The 18,930-nt window shown below is 46.2% G+C and overlaps 1 protein-coding gene across 1 annotated transcript in view; it reads right to left on the bottom strand.

Annotated features, from left to right (window-relative positions):
• DIP2C (disco interacting protein 2 homolog C) overlaps positions 1–18,930 on the bottom strand; it is a 186,786-nt gene that overhangs the window by 116,753 nt on the left and 51,103 nt on the right. Inside the window, exons 7-10 of the mRNA XM_077758432.1 lie at positions 16,457–16,591; positions 15,657–15,776; positions 14,167–14,364; positions 5,505–5,596 (exon numbers count right to left, since the gene is read on the bottom strand). Coding sequence (XP_077614558.1) covers positions 5,505–5,596; positions 14,167–14,364; positions 15,657–15,776; positions 16,457–16,591 — 545 coding nt within the window. The remainder of the gene's footprint in view (positions 1–5,504; positions 5,597–14,166; positions 14,365–15,656; positions 15,777–16,456; positions 16,592–18,930) is intronic.

The raw sequence follows: 18,930 nt of genomic DNA, 5'->3' as shown, positions 1-18,930 counted from the left end.
CAACCAGCCGTGCCACGCCCGCGGGGGAGGCTCCCTGAACCCCCGCCGCCCTCGTCCCACCCACCGCCTTCCCGCTCGGCCTCGGGTGAGGAGCACAGTAACCTTGGGGTTACAAAAGGCAGGCCGATTTAAGTTACCCTGGCTAGTGTGATGTTTTTTCAGTTTATTTGAGAGGGAGCCTGTGCAAGCGAGAGCAGGGGCCGAGCTCAGAGAGAGAGGGAGGGTCCCAGGCAGGCTCCGTGCTACCAGCACAGAGCCCGGCGCGGACGCTGGGCCTTGACCCTGGGATCACGACCTGAGCTGGAATCGGAGTCGGATGCTTAACTGACTGAGCGGCCCGCGTGCCCTGGGCAGTAGGATTTCTAGCCCTGAGGGCATCGTTCCATAGGATGGTTTATTATTATTCTTCCTCACATGAAGTGCTTTTCGTCCCCCCTTTTACCTATTAGCAGCCTACTTACCCGTCACTGTTTTGACAAGTGCCTTCAAACCAGAATGAATTTTAAATACATTTGATAGCATTAACTCTTACACTCGATGCAAAGTCTTCTTGATGCAATATTTTGTTTTACTTTTATTGCTGCATTTTTAATGCAAATTTGTCACAATGCTCCGTTCTGTCAGCAGCTATTATTTAACAAAGACGTCATCCAATGTGAGTCTGCCTGGAGCTCAGTCCAGTGCCTGCGGGGTAGCTCGTCTGTGCCAACCAGCTCTCCTGTTACCGCGGCCCGTCCCGGGGCAGCCCTGCCCGTCTCTCGTGCACAGAGCACTTCCTCAGGACACGCGGTAAGTGTCCCGTGTCCGCACTGTCCACGCTGCTGCTGCCGTGGCCTGCATCACCCCCCACGTGCGGGCTGGGAATCGGGGTCCCACTCGCCCCCTGCGGACAAGCTTGCTGCATGTTCATAAACACACAGATCCCATGACTTAACACGCACAGGTCACTTTTGCTTAGTCTTTCAGGAATTTAACCAATTTTTTCTTCTCAAAATATCCTAACTAGAAGATACTGGTTTTGCCAGGAGCAGTTGGGAACACACTCTATCTCAGTGTACAAATAAGCAGGTTGGCATAACGGGACGCAGATGGCATCTGAGAACAGAACAGGACGCATCATAAATTTGTCCGCGCTGGAAATTTAGCAACACAGGTAGCTGGTGGGAAAAAACCCAAGTGTGGGGTTAAATGAAGTTTTCCTTTCTCTGTGCCATTCCTGCAGTTCACTGAAACCAGCCAAATGAGAGATACGTGGCACCATCAGGCCAGTAAAAGCCCTTCTGCGCTACTCACGAACTACTGCTTACGCCAGCCCTTGTTCCGTCCCAGGGGCACCCAGCCGGGTGACAGGCAGCCAGGAGCACAGGGCCGGACTTGCACACCTACGGACCCGCATCTGAACCTCCAGCGATTATTCTACACAGTGAGGTGAGGTCTGCAGTGCCGCAGGGGCTCTGCCTGCAGCGGTAGCTGAGCTGAGAGCGACCGGTTTCACAAGGGGATCTGGCAAAGCAACAGCATTCAACTGCGTATCGGCAAGCTTCCGGTGCCACTGCCGCAGGACTTCTCTCCCTGAAACACACCAAAACGCTTGAGGACGTCGTTCCAGCTGCAGGGCAAACGCAGGAGATGCTGACGCTCTGTCCCAAAGCGACGGGTGCACCTACTCACAAAGGACCAGTTAGATACCGGTGTCACTCTTCCTGGAGCGTCTGATCTGCCAGGAGCCCAGAGCCAGCAAGGAGGTGGGGCACCCCCAGGCCAAGCCGGGTCAGTCCTGTGTCCGGGGACGGGTCTGCCTGCCCCCCAGCTCCGTTCAAAGGAAGAGCAAGCCGACCTGGGACTTCAAGTTCCCACTGCTCCGTTGCTGTAGCTCATGCTGGTGAGGCCACACTGTATAAACCTTGCAGAGTTTTGTTAAATAGGATGAAATGTTGTGTTACAATGTAAAGTGAATAAAAGCAGACTATAAAATTGTATACCGTGTCTCTCAACAATATAAAAGTGATGGACAGAGAGGGTCAAATACTTCTGAAGGCTCAGAACAAAAACTGAAAGTTTGCTGTTCTGTTTGCAGTTTAAAGAAGGGAAGCTTGTACTTGGGTCATTCCTGCAAAGTCTTTCTTCCGTTTCTGAGTCAGTCACACGCCCGGTCTTACTGGCAGCTCCACCGTGACTCCATGCAATGCGCATTCGCAGGTGCTTAGCTCTGATAGACCCACACAGCTCCCTGTACTCACTTCTCCACGGATTCCTTGAGAGGTCACTGGACCTAACCACCCACGGGGCCCAGGAGGCACCCACAAACCACGAGGCAGAGACAGCCGCCACTGTGCTTCCAAGGGTCTCCTCCTGGTAAAGGGGTTCACCTCGGCCAGCTTGCCTTCAGTTCTCCCCACGCCAGGGGCTGCTGCACACACTTCCCACATCGGCTCCTTCCCACACTTTACTGGAGCCTGGCCAACAGCTTACAGGCTCACTTTTCCTCTCTGGGAAGACTTCTCAGGTCCCTGATGCCCCTCAAAATGAAAATGCTCTTTCTCTTTTCCAGATAGTTCATCTCCATCTCTTACCACCTCTTTTGAGGACCTTTATCACTTTCCATTTATAAAAAAGCTAATTATCAATAATGTTTCTATTTATGTTTTAACACAATACAGCAGGCTCCCTTCATACGTGATGCAACTTTGTACCTTCCAAAGTTCTGACTAGGTATCCCCAAACCCTATTCAGCTTAGGCATATAAAGCCCTTTTCAAAAGCCCAAGAAGGTAATTCCCCAGATGACATTAGTAAGGTCACATACGTGAAAAATGTAAACTTTTATGCTAAGGACTGAATGCTCATTATTCTGGGGAAAATTATGTTTTATTCAAAAGTGATTTTCAAAAAGGGCAAAAATTCTATTAATAGCAACATAAACTTATGATTGATTTGCTGCTATGGTCATGTATATTTCTTTAATAAAAGTATCTGTATGCATGTGCCCGACACTAACCACATGAATAATGTTTTAAGTACTTTAGAAAAGTAGTCTCCCTCACACGGTCAAACCAATCTCTGTTGACAAACCTCTTTATATAGTTAATTCTCTCAAAACTGCACCCCACAAATTCCTACTAACTCCTTAGCTGAACAGAGATAGTTTATTTTGTAGTTGCTATTTTAAGGGAACTTCAATAATCTGGAGACCACACTCTGTAAGAACTTTTAACAAAACCACTCTACCAAGACTCCATCAACTTACAGTTAAGGGAGATATTACACTACAACTGATTTTTTATCAGGGTAAAACATACACAATGTTGACCATTTATTTCTTTTGAAAATAAAGTGCACGGCTCAGCAGCATGAAGTACATCCACGACCCGAACCATCTCCTGAACTTCTCATCTTCCTCAACTGAAGCCTCATCCCCATTAAGGAACTTCCCAGCCCCACAACTACCATCACGCTTCTGACTCCATGAATGTAACCACTCTGAGTGCCTTGTACGTTGTCTTTGCAGCTGTCATACCGCACATCACGTAGTCTTCGAGCCCTTCATGTTTGAGTATGTGTCTCCAGGCATCTGTCCACGGAAACTTGAGTTACTTCCACCTTTCGGCTTCGTGAATAATGCTGCTATGAACAGCGGTGTAGATGTATCTGCTCAAGTCCCTGTCTTCAGTTATTTTGAAATGGAAAGGAAGTTGTTGGATCAGGCGGTAATTCTGTGTTCAATTTCTACAGGAGCCGCTGCACTGGTTTCCCCAGGGGCTGCACCAGGACACACTCTTCGTGGCAGCAACTGGGGTTCAGCTTCTTCATTCTTGCCGACACTCACTTTCTGCTCTCTGCTAACAGCCGCCCAGGGACACGGAGGGCCGCTCGCGTGGTCGTAACGTCCAGCGCCCCAGCGAGTGGTGACGTGGAGCATGCTTTCAGGTGCTCACTGGCCGTTTGCAAAGCTTCTCGAAAAATGTCTACCCAAGTCCTCTGCCCATTTTATAAACTTCTGTTTTAGGTTGTTGCCGAGCTGTGGTAGGTTTTGTTTGTTTGTTTTAACATAGTCTGGATACTAATCTCTTATCAGATACAGAATTTGTAAACGTTTTCCCCCATCTTATATGTTGCCTTTTCGGGCAGTGTCCTGTGGTGCACGGAAGTTATTCTGATGAGATCCAATTTACGTTCTTATTTGTGTTCCATGGTGTTTTTCGTGTCATGTAAAAAATCACTGCCAAATTCTATGTTATGAAGCTTTCCTCCATGTTTTATTCTAAGAGTTTTATAGTTTTTGTTCTTAAGTCTTTGAATCATTGTGAGTTACTTTTTTAATAGATGGTGTAAAAGGTTCAGTTTGTCCCTCTGCTTGTGGGCGGTCTAGTTTTCTCAGCACCACTGTCGAAGAGGCTGTCCTTTCCCCATGCCGTGGCCTAACCTCCTTAATGAAACCCTTTCACCGCGTATACGAGGATTTATTAACGGGCTCTCTGTTCTACTCCATTCTCTACGTCTGTCTTTGTGTCATACTGCGCTGTTTTGATTACTGTCGCCTCGTAGTTTTATAATCAGGAAGTGCTGAGACCTATAACTGACATTTAAAAGCCACAGGTCAAACTTGTTCAATAAAAAAAATGGAAAGACTCACAGTCTGCCACAGAAGGCGGGGCTCTAGCAATCTTTTAGAAAATTCCTCACGATGGGCCCCATCTTTATAATATCTTAGGTAAATCACAGCTTCTGTTCTTGCTGGTTTATGGTGCTCAGCACTGATATTTTTATTGAACTCACTTGGAGTTCTTTGGGCACAGGTAGGATAACCCAGTGTTGTGGACTAGGGTACAAAGCAGCAAATGGGAAAAAAGGTGCTACATTTGAAGGCGGAAAACGTGGATCTACCCCTGTGCCACATCTGACTGGGGCACAAAGCCTGGACAAGGGTATTCGGTTCTTTGAGCACACACTGCAAAGGCGCACTCATATCTGTCCTCTGTAATGTATCAAATTGCAGCAAGAATAGAAATTTGCTCATTAGTGAAAGATCGTAGCCTCTATGGAGAAATTTAACACCAGGAAAGGAATGGTGCTCCAAGGACGGTCAGTCACACTGATGAACAGCAGGAAAAGTTGACACGTAACGTGTCCTGCCGGCCTGGGTAGACGACACGTAAACGTCTCCACGCAGCAGACAACAGGGCAGCGGGTGGGAATGCGGCCTGGGGTCTGCGGGAAACGGCTGGGAGTGCTGGCCGAGCCGCCCGCGAGCTTCGTGCCCCCATCCGATGTGACCCTCTCAAGTCCGCGTGTCCTCATGGTGACACAGGACAAGTTCTACAGCCCAACTCATGAGGTTGTCGGAGGCTAAATGACATCCTGGGTACCTGAGCCCGATTCTCAGTTCATGTTAAGAAAGCCTGACTTAGGAGCACAAGCATTAGGAGATGCTGGAGTCCGGGACGCGCAGCAGGCGTCCCTGCCCCGCACGACGGAGCGTCTGCAGACGCGGCCAAGCGCACTTACCCTGTCTCCCGGTCGTACCATAGGCTCCTGCTTTGTACCTAATTTATGCAGAATGTTGTAAGCAACCTTCATACTTCTTGTCCACAGTTTGCCTATTAATACAAATGATAAAGACACAAGTAAGCGGCCACGCGCATTTTCAGTTACGCACCACCACGCACATTCAACCAGAGACAGTCCTCATTCATTTTCAGCCTTCAAGTAACCCTGAGTCTATGGAATCATGAAGGAAAATAAGGGCCAGAGACTCTGACTCATAGTCTCTGAGAGGCCCGAACACCGAAACGAGGTGTGCAGAGCAGCGACAGCAAAGCCACGGAAGGCAGGGAGGGTTTCTGGGGAGTAGAGTCTGGCAGGGACAGTGACTATAGTGTATCACTGCCGATTCACGTTATGCAAAAAAAAAGCCTGACACATTTCTACTGTTAACAGGTCCTTGCTCATGAAATGAAATGAATGAATGCAAAGGGCACTTAGGACACACTTTGCAGGGCCTGATCCCTCTCCCTCCCCAAGTCCTGAGTTTCTCAGCATCACATCTTCCTTGGCTTGGGGATTTAGGATTTTTTTGACAGTAATGTTTGAAGTTAAAGATGGTGGTAAATATTCAGAGCTAAAATTTGAACTCCAGAAAAATATGACCACAAAAAAGAGGATTTAAAAAAACAGATCACAAAGGACGACCAGCTGGAAGAGGCTCCGGGGTCCCCCCTCGCCTCCATCCTGGCGCCTCTGCTCCCACAGCTCGACCTGGACAGGGGACAAAGTGACTCTGACATCCACCGTGAGCTCTGAGACACATACGGGGTTTCACATCAGCTTCCACGTGCTTTCAGAAGTGGGCGAGGCGTCAGAAGTTATATCAATGTGATCGTAACAACCAGAGCAACTTTAACATTCCCATAAACACAATCACTGTTTTAATCTTTTTCCTATTTTAGATGTAAAAACAAAGTTGTTTTTTATTTATACCATTTGTTTTAAATGAAAAAAGCCAAATTTGTTTTATTTCACATTGGATTTTGAAGCAACCCAAATTAGGATTATTTTTGTTTAGCTACCACAGGATTTATCAACTTGTCTGCCCCTTAGTGACTTGGGAACAAACAGAACGTTCTGTTATCTTAATTCCTCTAATTCCTAGGGTATTCCTGGTTCACAGTATGTGCTCAGTACCTGCTTCTTTGTTTCGCTGATGTTGCAGGCAACCTATAAAAAGCACAAAATGACAGCATGGCTGGCCATACTTCGGGTAATTACCAGACCCGAAGCCCTCCGCTCCGCTCCACCCTCCTCTCTACAGCCTCCTCAACACCGAGTCCTCAAGAGCGGCCACCTGACAAGCATCTGGTATTTTGCCGGGTGGCTTTATTTTTTCCACAAAAACCACCACTAGCTATTAGAAATAATGCAGTGATTTTTCATCTAAACAAAACAAATATTTTGTGCCTTGAAACCTCTTTAATATGAATAATATTCAGGAATCACAGTTAAATAAACAATCAATTTGTAGTAACTGAAAAACTCAACGTACTTTCAGAACAAATCAGTTACAGACAGATGGTCAGCACCCTTATGTCTTGTTACAGTTTCAATGTCATTCTCCATTTGAATATTATCATACACTCACTCACACAGAAGCCAGTCTACAACTGGGAACTTGAAAAGGGCAACATACTTTTGGCAAAATACCAGAAATACCACTTGCTGTTTTTCAAGGAGAAAAGAGTAAGTTGCTGTTGTAAGTTGAAGGAGACACAACAGTTCTTCACTGACTTACAGAGGAGGACAGAAGCCATTCCAATTAAGACAAGTTACTGGGAAAAGGATCATTCAGGATGGAAGGGCAGATAATGCATTTTCCTGAAAGCTAATGCAAAACCAGGCTTATAAGAAATATTAGGGGCTTTTTCATGCTGAAAAGAAATGGCAGTAATTAGTAACAAGAAATGAAAGTATAAATCCCGCCAGGAAAGGTAAATATAAAATAAAGATAGTGGACTACATAAAGCTAGTATAAAGGTAAAAGGACAAAAGTAGTAAATAGGGATACACAAAATAACAAGATGTAAAATGTGACATGGAGAACATGAAACGTGGGAAAGAAAAATATGCACATTTAGAATGTACTCAAACATGAGTTGTTATCAACTTAAAATAAATGGTTATAAACATAAGTTGTTATATGTGAGCCTCATGGTAACCACCAAGCAAACACACACAAAATATAAAGGGAAAGGTATGTAAGCCTAACACTAAAGAAAGTCCTCAAACCACAAAGGAAGAGAAAAGGAACAGAGAGACCCTACAAAAAACAACAAGAAAACAATTACCAAAATGGCAGTAAGTACCTCTTATGAATCGTTACTTTAAATGTAGAATGACTAAATTCTCTCATTAAAAGACACAGAGTGGGTCAGTGGGGAAAAAAAACCCCAAGAACAATCGATCTGCTGCCTACAAGGGACTGCATTCAGATGTGAGAACGCACACAGAGAAAAGGGAGGGGTTGCGGAAAGATACTTCACGGAATTGGGGACATAAAGAAAGATGTGTGGCTGTAGTTCTACCAGACAAGACACACTTTAAACCAAAGGCGGTAATAAGAGACAAAGTAAGGGAGGTGCATAATGACAGGATCAGTCCACCAAGAAGACCTAACATTTGTAAACATTTATGTATCCAATATAGAAACACCTAAATCTATAAAGCAAATATTAACAGACCTAGAAGGAGAAATTAACAGCAATACAATAATAGCAGGGAACTTTAATACCCCACTCACATCAGTGGATAAATCATCTGGACAGAAAACCAGTAAGGAAATAGCGGCCTTGAACAACACACTAGACCATACGGACTTCATTTTATCGAAATACACATTCTTCTCAAGTGCACATGGAATATTCTCCAAATCATACTTTAGGCCACAAACAAGTCTCTATAAATTTAAGAGGGACTGAAATCATATCAAGCATCTTTTCTGATCCATAATGGTATGAGGTGAGAAGTCAATTATAAGAAGAAAACTGGAAAAGTCACAAGTACATGGAGATTAAACAACATGCTACTAAACAACCACTGGGACAACAAAAGTTTCAAGGAAGAAATAAAAATACCTGAGACAAGTGAAAATGGAAATACAACACACCAAAACTTATGATTTGTAGCAAAAGCAGCTCTGAGACGGAGGCTCATGGCAATACAGGCGTACCTCAAGAAACAGGAAAAATCTCAAGTAAACAGGCTAACTTTACACCTCAAGGAGCCAGGAAAAGAACAGATGAAGCCCAAGTTAGTAGAAAGAAGGAAGCAACACAGATCAGAGCAGAAATGAGTGAAACAGGGAGTAAAGAGGCAAGAGAAAAGATCGACAAAACCAAGACCTGGTTCTTTGAAAAGGTAAACAAAGCTGACCTCTGGCTAGACTCACCGAAAGAAAATGAGACTGGACTCCCACTTAAAATCTCAGATGAAATCAGAAATGAAAGAAGTTAACCAACACCACAGAAATACAACGGATCGCAAGAGACCACCGGAACGAGGACATGGCAACAAACAGGGCAAACTAGAAGAAATGAATAAATCCTAGAAACATACAATCTTCCAACAATGAAGCATGAGGAAACAAAATCTGAATAGAATGATTACTATTAAGGAAATTTAATCAGTAATTAAAAACCTCCCTACAAACAGACGCCTTTCCTAGTGAATTCTACCAAACATTCAAAGAAGATTTAATACTTATCCTTCCCAAACTCTTCCAAAATAGAGGAGTTTGATTCCAAACTCATTTTATGAAGCCAGCGTTATACCCGATACCAAAACCATACAAGGACACACAAAAGAAATAAAATTACAGGCTCTAACTCCTGATAAACATAGATGCAAAATTCCTCAACAAAATATTAGCAAACTGAATTCAACAATACAGTAAAAGGATCATACACTGTGATCAGCAGGATTTACTCCAGGGATATGGGGACGGTCCAACGTCACCAAATCAATCAACATGACATACCACATTAACAAAATGAAGAATCTAAACCATCTCTCCATACATGCAGAAAAAAAGCAATTGACAAAATTCAACATCATTTTTTGATGAAAAACTCTCAACAAAGTGAATGTAGAGGGAACTTATGTCAACATAATAAACGCCGTGCACTCCAAACCCACAGCTAGTACCGTGCATAGAACTCAGGAGCAAGCCCAGGACACCCGGTCTCACCGCTTTGATTCAACGGTTTTGGGAGTCCCAGTCAGAGTAACTGGGCAAGAAAGAGACTTAACAAGCATCCATATTGGAAAGGAAGGAGTATAACTATCTGTATTTGAGGATGATAGGATTTTATATATAGAAAACTCTAAAGATGCCACCAAAACCAAAACTAAGAAATAAACCAAATAACCCTGTTACAACTAATGAATGGAGTAAAGTTGCAGAGTGCAAATTGATATACAAAATTTAACTGCATTTCTATAAACTAACAATAAATTATCAGAGAAATTAAGAAAACATTTAGAGTTGCATCAAAAAGAATAATAAGTACCATGAATAATTTCAACCAAGTGGCCAAAACACCTAAACTCTGAAAATTGTAAGACGCTGATGAAAGAAACTAAGGAAGACACAAATGAAAGGCATTCCATGCTCATTAATTGGGAGAAATAATATTGTTAAAACGTCTATACTACCCAAAGCAATCTACAGACTCAACGCAATCCCTATCAAAATATGACATTTTTCATGAAGGTAGAACAAAGAATCCTGACATTTGTATGGAAACACAAAAGGCCCCAAACAGCCAAAGCAATCTTGAGTAAGAAGAGCAAAGCTGAGGACAGCCGGCTCCCTGATTTTAAACTATATTACAAAGCAACAGTAATTAAAACAGTGTGGCACTGGCATAAAACACAGATCAATGGAATAGAGAGCCCATAAATAAACTCATGCATATATGTCAATTAATTTACAGCAAAGGAGTCAAGGAAACACAATGGGGGAATGGCAATGTCTTCAATAAAAATAAGTGGCAGTGGGAAAACCGGACAGTCACATGCAGCAGAATGGAACTGAACCACTATCTCACACCATACCTAGAAATTAACTCAAAATGAATGAGAAAACTGAACATAAGACTTGAAACCATAAAACTCCTAGAAGGAAACCGGTGCTACAATCCTTAACATGTGTCTTGGGGATGATTTCTTGAATCTGACACCAAAAGCAAAAATAAACAAGTGGGACCACATCACACTAAAAAGTTTGCACAGCAAAGGAAACCATCCACACGATGAAAAAGCGAATTACAGGACAAAAGATATTTGCAAATCATTTATTCAATAAGGGGTTAAATCTTAAATATACAGAGAATTCGAACAACTCAATGGGGAAAAAAATAATGGATTAAAAAAGGGCACAGGAACTGAATAGACATTTCTCCAAAGACACACAGATGGCCAACACCCCTCATCATAAGGGAGACTGTACCAAAGTCATGGAGATACCACCGCACACCGTCAGAATGGCTAGTATCAAAAAGACAGGAGATAACAAGTGTTGGCAAGGATGTGGAGGAAGGGGAACCCTCTTGCACTGTCGGCGGGAGGGAAACTGGTGCAGCCGCTCCGGAAAAACCAGTATGGGGGTTCCTCAAAAAGTTAAAACTAGTAATCAATGGATGAGTGGAGGAAGAAGAGGTGGTGTATGTACACGGGATTATTTAATTTTTTTTTTAATGTTTTATTTATTTCTAGGAGAGAGAGAGAGACAGCATGAGCAGGGGAGGGTCAGAGAGAGAGGGAATCACAGACTCTGAAACAGGCTCCAGGCTCCGAGCTGGCAGTCAGCACAGAGCCCGACGCGGGGCTCGAACCCACGAGCCGCGAGATCATGACCTAAGCGAAAGTCGGACGCTTAACCGACTAAGCCACCCAGGCGCCCCGTACACGGGATTATTATTCAGCCATAATAAGGCATGAAATCTTGCCATTTATGACATGGATGGACGTGGAGGCATTATGCTAAGTTAAACAGGTAAGACAGAGAAAGACAAATACCTTGTGACCTCACTTACTTGCAGAATCTGAAACTCACGCTCACAGATACATGGAGAACCTCCAGAGGTGAGGAAGGAGAGGGAGGGAGAAATGGGCGAAGGGCGTCAAAGGTACGAGCCTCCAGTTATAAAATAAGTCATGAGACAGAATGTACAAGATGGTGACTACGGTTAATGCCAGTTAATAATAATTGTGCACTGCATATTTGAAAGGTGGGGCGCATGAAGTCTCAACGGATTTTGTCAACTTAAACCAGTATTTTAACTGAGAAATAGCTGGTAAGACTCTAAGACGCCATGTGCATGTAGAAAAAAAGAGACTCCGACATGATGTATGCACTGTCTTATTACATATTAATTTTAATCTCAATTGGATTTCTGTGAGGAGTACGCAGCCACAGGAAGAGCGTAGGCCTGAGGAAGGGGCCGGGGGGTGAGGACGGGTTCTCAGAGCTCACGCACAGCACAGCGGCGAAACAGCCTGAGAAACACAGTGCCAACCACACAAAACACACAAGCACGTAGAAAGGTTTCCCAGTGCTTCTCCAGCTCAAGCACCTAAGTATTTCAAAATATCTGGAGCAAAGGCCAAGTCATAAATCATAAAAGGAAGAAAAGGAAGAGGAAGAGGAACAGGGAGGGGTGGGCCTGGTGAAAGCGCACCGCAGCGACGGAGGAGGAATTTGCAGGTGTCTTGCTGAGAACAGGAGGAAGCGAAGATTCATGATAGAAGGAAATTCGTAGTTTAGCACGATTTATTTTTATTAATTGAAGATTCTAAGATGCTGGTTCTCCGGTGTTTTATTTATGTTGGTAAATGGAGAACAGTGGATTGTTCTACAGGGATGTCTACAACCTTCACTCGCTGTGTGCATTTTCCATCAAAGATCCCAAGTTTCTCGGCTGCCCTCCGGCTTTGCAGGAAGTTAAATGAGAGCAGAAAGTGAACAAGGCTGTAAATGGCCTCGTCTGCCAGTGAGACTGAGTTCCTTCGTAGGAGAACAATTCTCCTTCAGTGAGCTCTTCTCTGTGCGCTGGGCAGCACCCGGTCGTTACACGTTCATCTATCTCAGGGTTTGTACGTGTAAAGCACCTTTCTACGGGTTTTCTGGGATTACAACGCTTCCCTTTTACATCCTGATAAACTATCACCGTGTTTTTGGATATGCGTTGCTTACATTCCTTTAACAGGTGAAAACCAAGAGTGACCCACAGCACACATCTCATACCAACGAGTAAATTGCAACAAGACACTGGTGACTGAAGAGCAGGGGGTGTGACACCGGGGTGCAGACACAAATTCCCTTAGACAGCTTTCGGCGTGCATCTTACACCGCAGCTGCGGTAACGTGCTCGAAGGCAAAGTCAGCGCGCCTCTGCTCTTTGGCCCCTCTGGAGAAGGGCTGCCCTCTGATCAAGGTCCTCAGCCTGTAGAACGGTCTCCTCTGAGGGCCCAGCCCGGCGCCGGGCCCGTGCAGTCAGCGCCTCGCACGTGTCAGCGCACGCCTGTTGGCGGCCAGGTGGGTGCTGTGCTGCGTGTGCTGGGGTTCCCCGTACGTGGCAGGTGAGCCCCGGAAGAAGCTAGGGGGCAGCATTCCAGCTACACCACCAGCTCCGGGGCTGCATCTGGCCAGGGCTGAGGGCCACAAAGGAAAGTCTTCCATCTACTTGACTGAGTAAAATCTATTTCCAGCTTCCAAAAAGCATAATGAAAAAATGAAGCTAATGCCTCTCTGCGGGTGAAATGCTCCTTTTCTACTTAGTAGTATCTAACAGCGCCAGACAACAGCAGAGCTGGGGACGTATGCTCCTGAACCTTGAACCCATTTCTGTCCGTGAGGAGCACGGGTATCGACTGAGGCTACGGCAGGTACCTCCCGAGGCCCCGCATCCCGAAAGGCTGCACTCTGTATCACGTAACGTAACATGTGCCAGTGCAGAAACAAGCCCCCTTCCTCCCCGGGTAAAAGCACTGCTGCTACGGAAACAAAACCGCACGCGTGCAGAGTCCCGCAGCTCTGGTCTTGTGTTATTCGGCTGGTCTCTCTGCAAAACCGCAGCAGGTGACGTGAAAGTAACCCAGCCGTCTGCCTTCTCCATGGCCCCCACCCAGGGAACAAAGAGAACGAAATCTTTCTGGTACAGATAACTATTTCCAAAAGTTTACAGGTTTCACTAACTGTACTGAATGAAGAACTAAAGAAAACCTGGTTTCTCTTGCTTTTTTGAATAACCATTTTGGAAATGGATTTTGTTTTTTCTGAAGGATACATGTCAAAGAGTTTAGATACATATTCTTTAGTTACCCATCCTTCCTGAAGGCATGACTTTTAAGAATAACACACCTTCCAAGAGGTAAAATCCACACTCTTATTAGGGTTATGCTGATTCTTTTTGGTACCCATTTCCGGATTTTACTCAACAAACATTTAATAAGTAACAACTTTACACATTCAAACTATTTACTTTTCCTAAAATATTTCCTAAGTCCATTTGTTTCTGTACTGGACATCTAAGGCAGTACAAACTAAGTCAGGCACCCCAAGAGTGGCCGCGGTGTGCAGGCACGGGCAGGAAGGTGACGAGGCGTACAGAATTACCGTAAGTGAGGATGTACAGGGGCTTCCCGTTTGTGTCCATCGTGGTCAAGCATGGGGCCTTCGGGGAGATGGTCCCCCACCGCTGCAGCGCAGCTTCTAGAGATGGGGGCCAGTTCGTCACCACTCCCAGCTGCTCCCCGCGTACTGCCAACATTTGTGCTCCCTCTGGCTTTGGCTGGTTCGGATCCGGTTGCTGAACTAAATACATTGGAAGTTTTCAAGAAAAATACGTGCATATTAGCACAATCACTGTTCTCTTCCTTTCAGAGAAGGTAGGAAACTTATACATGTTTACTGGTGGACTGAAAACACGCACACGTGCTTTTCTAAATTCACAGCCAGCACCTACATACGAGCCACATGGACGTAATGGAAGCACTCAGTTCTTACACTTTCCAAGGCAATGTCGGGATGGGGATGTAGGGAGACCTGAGTGCATCTGTAAAGCCACATGTGAACTATGTGTTTTAACATGCCTGGACTCGGGGATTGCAACAGCTGCTTAAAATATCAATTCCTGGGGCGCCTGGGGGCTCAGTCGGGTGAGCATATGACTCCGGCTCAGGTCATGGTCTCACAGTTCGTGGGTTCGAGCCCCGCGTCGGGCTCTGTGCTGACAGCTCAGAGCCTGGAGCTGCTTCAGATTCTGTGTCTCCCTCTCTCTCTGACCCTCCCCTGCTCATGCTGTCTCCCTCTCTCTCTCTCTCTTTCTCTCAGAAGTAAATTTAAAAAAACATTAAAAATTAAAAATAAACTATCAATTCCTGATGTTCACTAGTAGTTCTGGACTCCAGGGCTCAAATCTTATTAAATTATATTTTGCCCTTAAATACAGAGATGTGAATTTGAATTTGCAGCAATTACTATGAATAACCAACCTGAGCACATTTTCTTGAGTAAAACAAACAAAAAATGCCCAATAATGCAATACAATCTTCCCAACTCTTTCGTTTAGGCGAGCAACTGTTATGCTTCTCACTTTTGGAAAAGGTTTCTCTCCCTCACAGTCGGGGACAATCTCCGCCTGCTGGCCAGATAACCAGCAGTGTCTTACTTGTGTTACAAAGAACAAGAAAATAAGGGGTTTGGGTTTGACATAGTCCTGAATTTGTGCAGAGGAGCAGGAAGTGAGCCCAGCCACACGCACACTCTGCATTCTTCTTAACGAGCTTACTTAGAGAGCACGTGTCACCTCGATCCACGGTTTTCTATGCTTCCCCCCATTTCTGCTACCTGATGGAGGCCTGGCTCACAGCCGTAATCACATCCTGGGAGGGCCACGAACACACAGCCTGGGTATCTATCCAGCCTTGCCCACACTCGGTCTGTCTTTAAAGGCAGCTTTGGGAACAGTGCCTAGAGTCTCCAGAGAAGATTCCTGTCTTACAGGGGCACCGAGACTGTTACTTTTAACAGCCCAGAAGGCACATCATGATGGTCCCTGGGATCACGCAGACACAGAATAAGTGGGGGGCAGAGGCCCCTTTCACCTTCCAGCAATTCTTCAAAGTCATCAACAAAGAATTCCCGTAACGGCGGCCGCTTTGGTCGTTTGAGTGTATTGACGAGCTGTTGAATTTTCGCCGACACCCGGCTACTTACTGGCACCCCTGGAAAACAGAACCACCGACAGAAGAAGGAACAGTCACATCTTACATCACCACCAGGGTCTACTGCACTTTCGTGGCCTGGGAGTGCTGGGCATGTGGAAAGCAGGGCACAGCATGTGACTCACGCTCAAGCCTGCTCCTCTGGGCCTGGTCACAGAACGGCCACCACACTGAGGACATACCGACACTGCAGAACGAGGAAGGAGGGAGCCCCACTGCTGTCCTTCATCATCGCGGAAGGACAGCCTCCTTCTGCAGACGTCTACAACACCACAGCAGCCCCCCCCGCCAGTCACTCTGTTCTCCGCTTAGCTCCAGGTCATCCCTCTCCCAAGTGCTCACGGTCTTCCCAGCTCATGCAAACTTCTTGATTGCTGAACCAACATTTGCTACTGGTTAGCAAACACATCACACTCAAAGTATTTCCGTTTCTTCTCACGACTGAGTTCCTACCACACTGATACTTTTCCTGTGAGGAAACGCTCCTGGACAACTTGGAGGCCAGTGGCCCTTTCTGTCCCTGTGCCACCTTCCACAGGGGCCACGTAAAAAAGGTGATAAGCCAGGTCCAGGAGTCCACTGTGTATGTGCAAGAAACACACTCAACCCTGTGTACAGAAGGACAATTTCGTAGAAATGAGGATTTATAAAGGAGAAAAAATAACTGTCAGAGGACCTACCATCGCCAGTCTCCATGAGCTCCGCGTTGCCATACTTTGGTGCCGTTCGTGATGTCGTTGAACCTTGTGGCCTTTCTACTTGTATTGAGTGTTCTGAGGTGTAAGTGGTTACGTCAGGAGGTGCAGAGTGATTTTCTATAAAGAAGCAAATCACAAGTTTTCTGATCATTGAAATGGAGTTATTCTGAAGGGTAAGTGAGCAATGGGGCTTGAGAAACTGCCACATTCCAAGGAGAGACCGAGATTCTGAATCCAAGTGCACCGCAGAAATCTCAGTATAAAGATTACGTTTAAGGTAATTCATACTGCTCAAAATGGAACCAACTCCAGACACAATATTACAGCTGGAGCCCATCAACGAAGCACTTTCAAATCACATTTTCAAACAGCCAGTGGAAAGAGAAATATTACAAGTTAGGGGTTTGTTCATAAAAGAGTAACTTTCTTGTCTGTCATAACAGAGGCAGTGAAGAGCTCAAGCTTTGCAGGTAGAGGGCCTGGGTCTGCACCCACGCTCTGCCGTCCCTCCAGGTGCTGGGGAGCATCAGTGCCCTCCTCACTACGTGGGAGTAACACAGCCAGTCTCCCGCACGGTAGAGTAAGTGAAATTAAATGTACGTTAAGCTCGTAGAACATTTTATGATAGAAGGTAAGCATTCAAGAAATATTAGCTTTTCTATTTGTTTTAGCATGCGTGATACTGAATAATCATTCAAAAACGTGTTTATATAATCCGATATGAATTGGCGTGGTGTTACCCATGAGACTGGCCCCAGTCCCTCCCACTACAACTGTGATTCCCAAGGGAAGTGCTCACTGGTTAAGTGGGGAAAGCACAGGTTTTGTATTTATTAAATAAGGCATGAAAGAAGTGTGTCAATGAGACCATCAATGACATCTTATATATCCCCAGTTCTAACAATGGGCACTACACCGTGAATTCTGATTTTGTTACCTTTACTAGGCAGCAGCTTGGCCAGGTTCTGTACCTACGCATGAGAGAAGCGGTGCAGGCATCGGACGGCCCGTCTCCTCTGGGTGCTGCCCCACTTCAGCACCACACACAGGGGCTGTTTAAACACCAAAACCACCAACCAAAAGCACACACAAGAGGACAAACAGAGCACCAAACAGATCGTGTGAAGAACACCTTTTATAGTCCGCCATGATAAAAGGAGGCGGAGCATTACATTGTTGGCCCTCAGCTGGGAACATGCAGGCTGGGGACTCAAATCTTAGCCACTCTGAACATGTCCTCAAAGAACCAATCTACGGTTATAAACAGTTTTCACAAGAAGGCGGGTCTGCAACTACGGATGCGTGGAGACTGCAGAGCGACCACGTACCCAAGTGATCTCACATCACAAGGGGACCCTGCAGCCAAAGGAGATTAACGTGCACCCTAGGCAAGCTTCACGGGGACAACACAGGGCGGCCAAAGCATCTTGACGTGCCTGGACGGTCCCAGACGCGCTGACCTGCAGGCACGTGGACACGCCCAAGGCACCGGGAGCTGGGCTCTGGTGTCACAGGGGTCAGTCATCTGCTCATTGCTGATCCCCTGGGACCAGTTACTAACCGACCTGTGCTTTAGGGTCCTCCTCTGTAAAGTCGGGACGGTGAGAGTAACACCTACCTGAAGCGGTAAGGCCCCCAAGCACAGCTACTCGCCAAATGGAGCCCCTAAGTGCAGCAGCGGGGGCAGCACGGGCAGGAGCAGGGTCTGAACCCAGAATCGCCACGTGGCAGACAGGTGGACGAGCGCCCTGAGCACAGCCCGCGGCAGACAGGCGGACAAGCACACTGGGCACAGCCCGCGGCAGACAGGCGGACACACTGAGCACAGCCCGCAGCAGACAGGCGGACAAGCGCCNGCCAGTTCTCCACGTCTCCACTTCCTTCTCCAGGAGTGTCACCCCAGTGTGGGCTGAACTGCGTCCCCTCAAAGTCCCACGTGCAAGTCCTCACCCCGAGGGCCTCCGAATGTGAGCGCACGTGGAGATGGGTCAGGGGTCACCAGGCGACCCCATTCCCACCTAGCAGGTATCCTGACTGTATGACTGGGGATCCCCGGGACATGGTGATAGACCCCACTTCTTAAACTACATTAACATTTTTTCAGTCCCTAAACAACTTGTAAGTGAAGAGAGGAATGGCAGGAAGTGTGGTTTTTATATACAGAAAGCAACGTGCCTCGTGGCCACTGACTGACGCAGATGACAGGCTACAGGCGTCCGCTCATAGAGAATGACCCCCTGGGCCCCACAACCCGACCCACATTACCACGCAGAAGGGAGCAATGGGCTCCCTGTTATATGGCCCCGAGACCACCATGTACACCCCGCTGCTCCGCGTGTGCACCTTCCGGGCGAGGTTGGAAAAGCAGGTTCCTCGATGAAACGCTGGACGTGAGGCAGACGGGACCTTCCCAGAGAAGAGGAGCCGGCCCTGGGGGAGGGGGTGTCAGAGCATCA

Source organism: Crocuta crocuta, unplaced genomic scaffold (genome assembly GCF_008692635.1).
Source record: "Crocuta crocuta isolate KB4526 unplaced genomic scaffold, BGI_CrCroc_1.0 scaffold32, whole genome shotgun sequence".
Classification (NCBI taxonomy): Eukaryota; Metazoa; Chordata; class Mammalia; order Carnivora; family Hyaenidae; genus Crocuta; species Crocuta crocuta.
The sequence above is the reverse complement of the archived record's forward strand: the minus strand, read 5'-3'. Positions and strand labels throughout refer to the sequence as shown.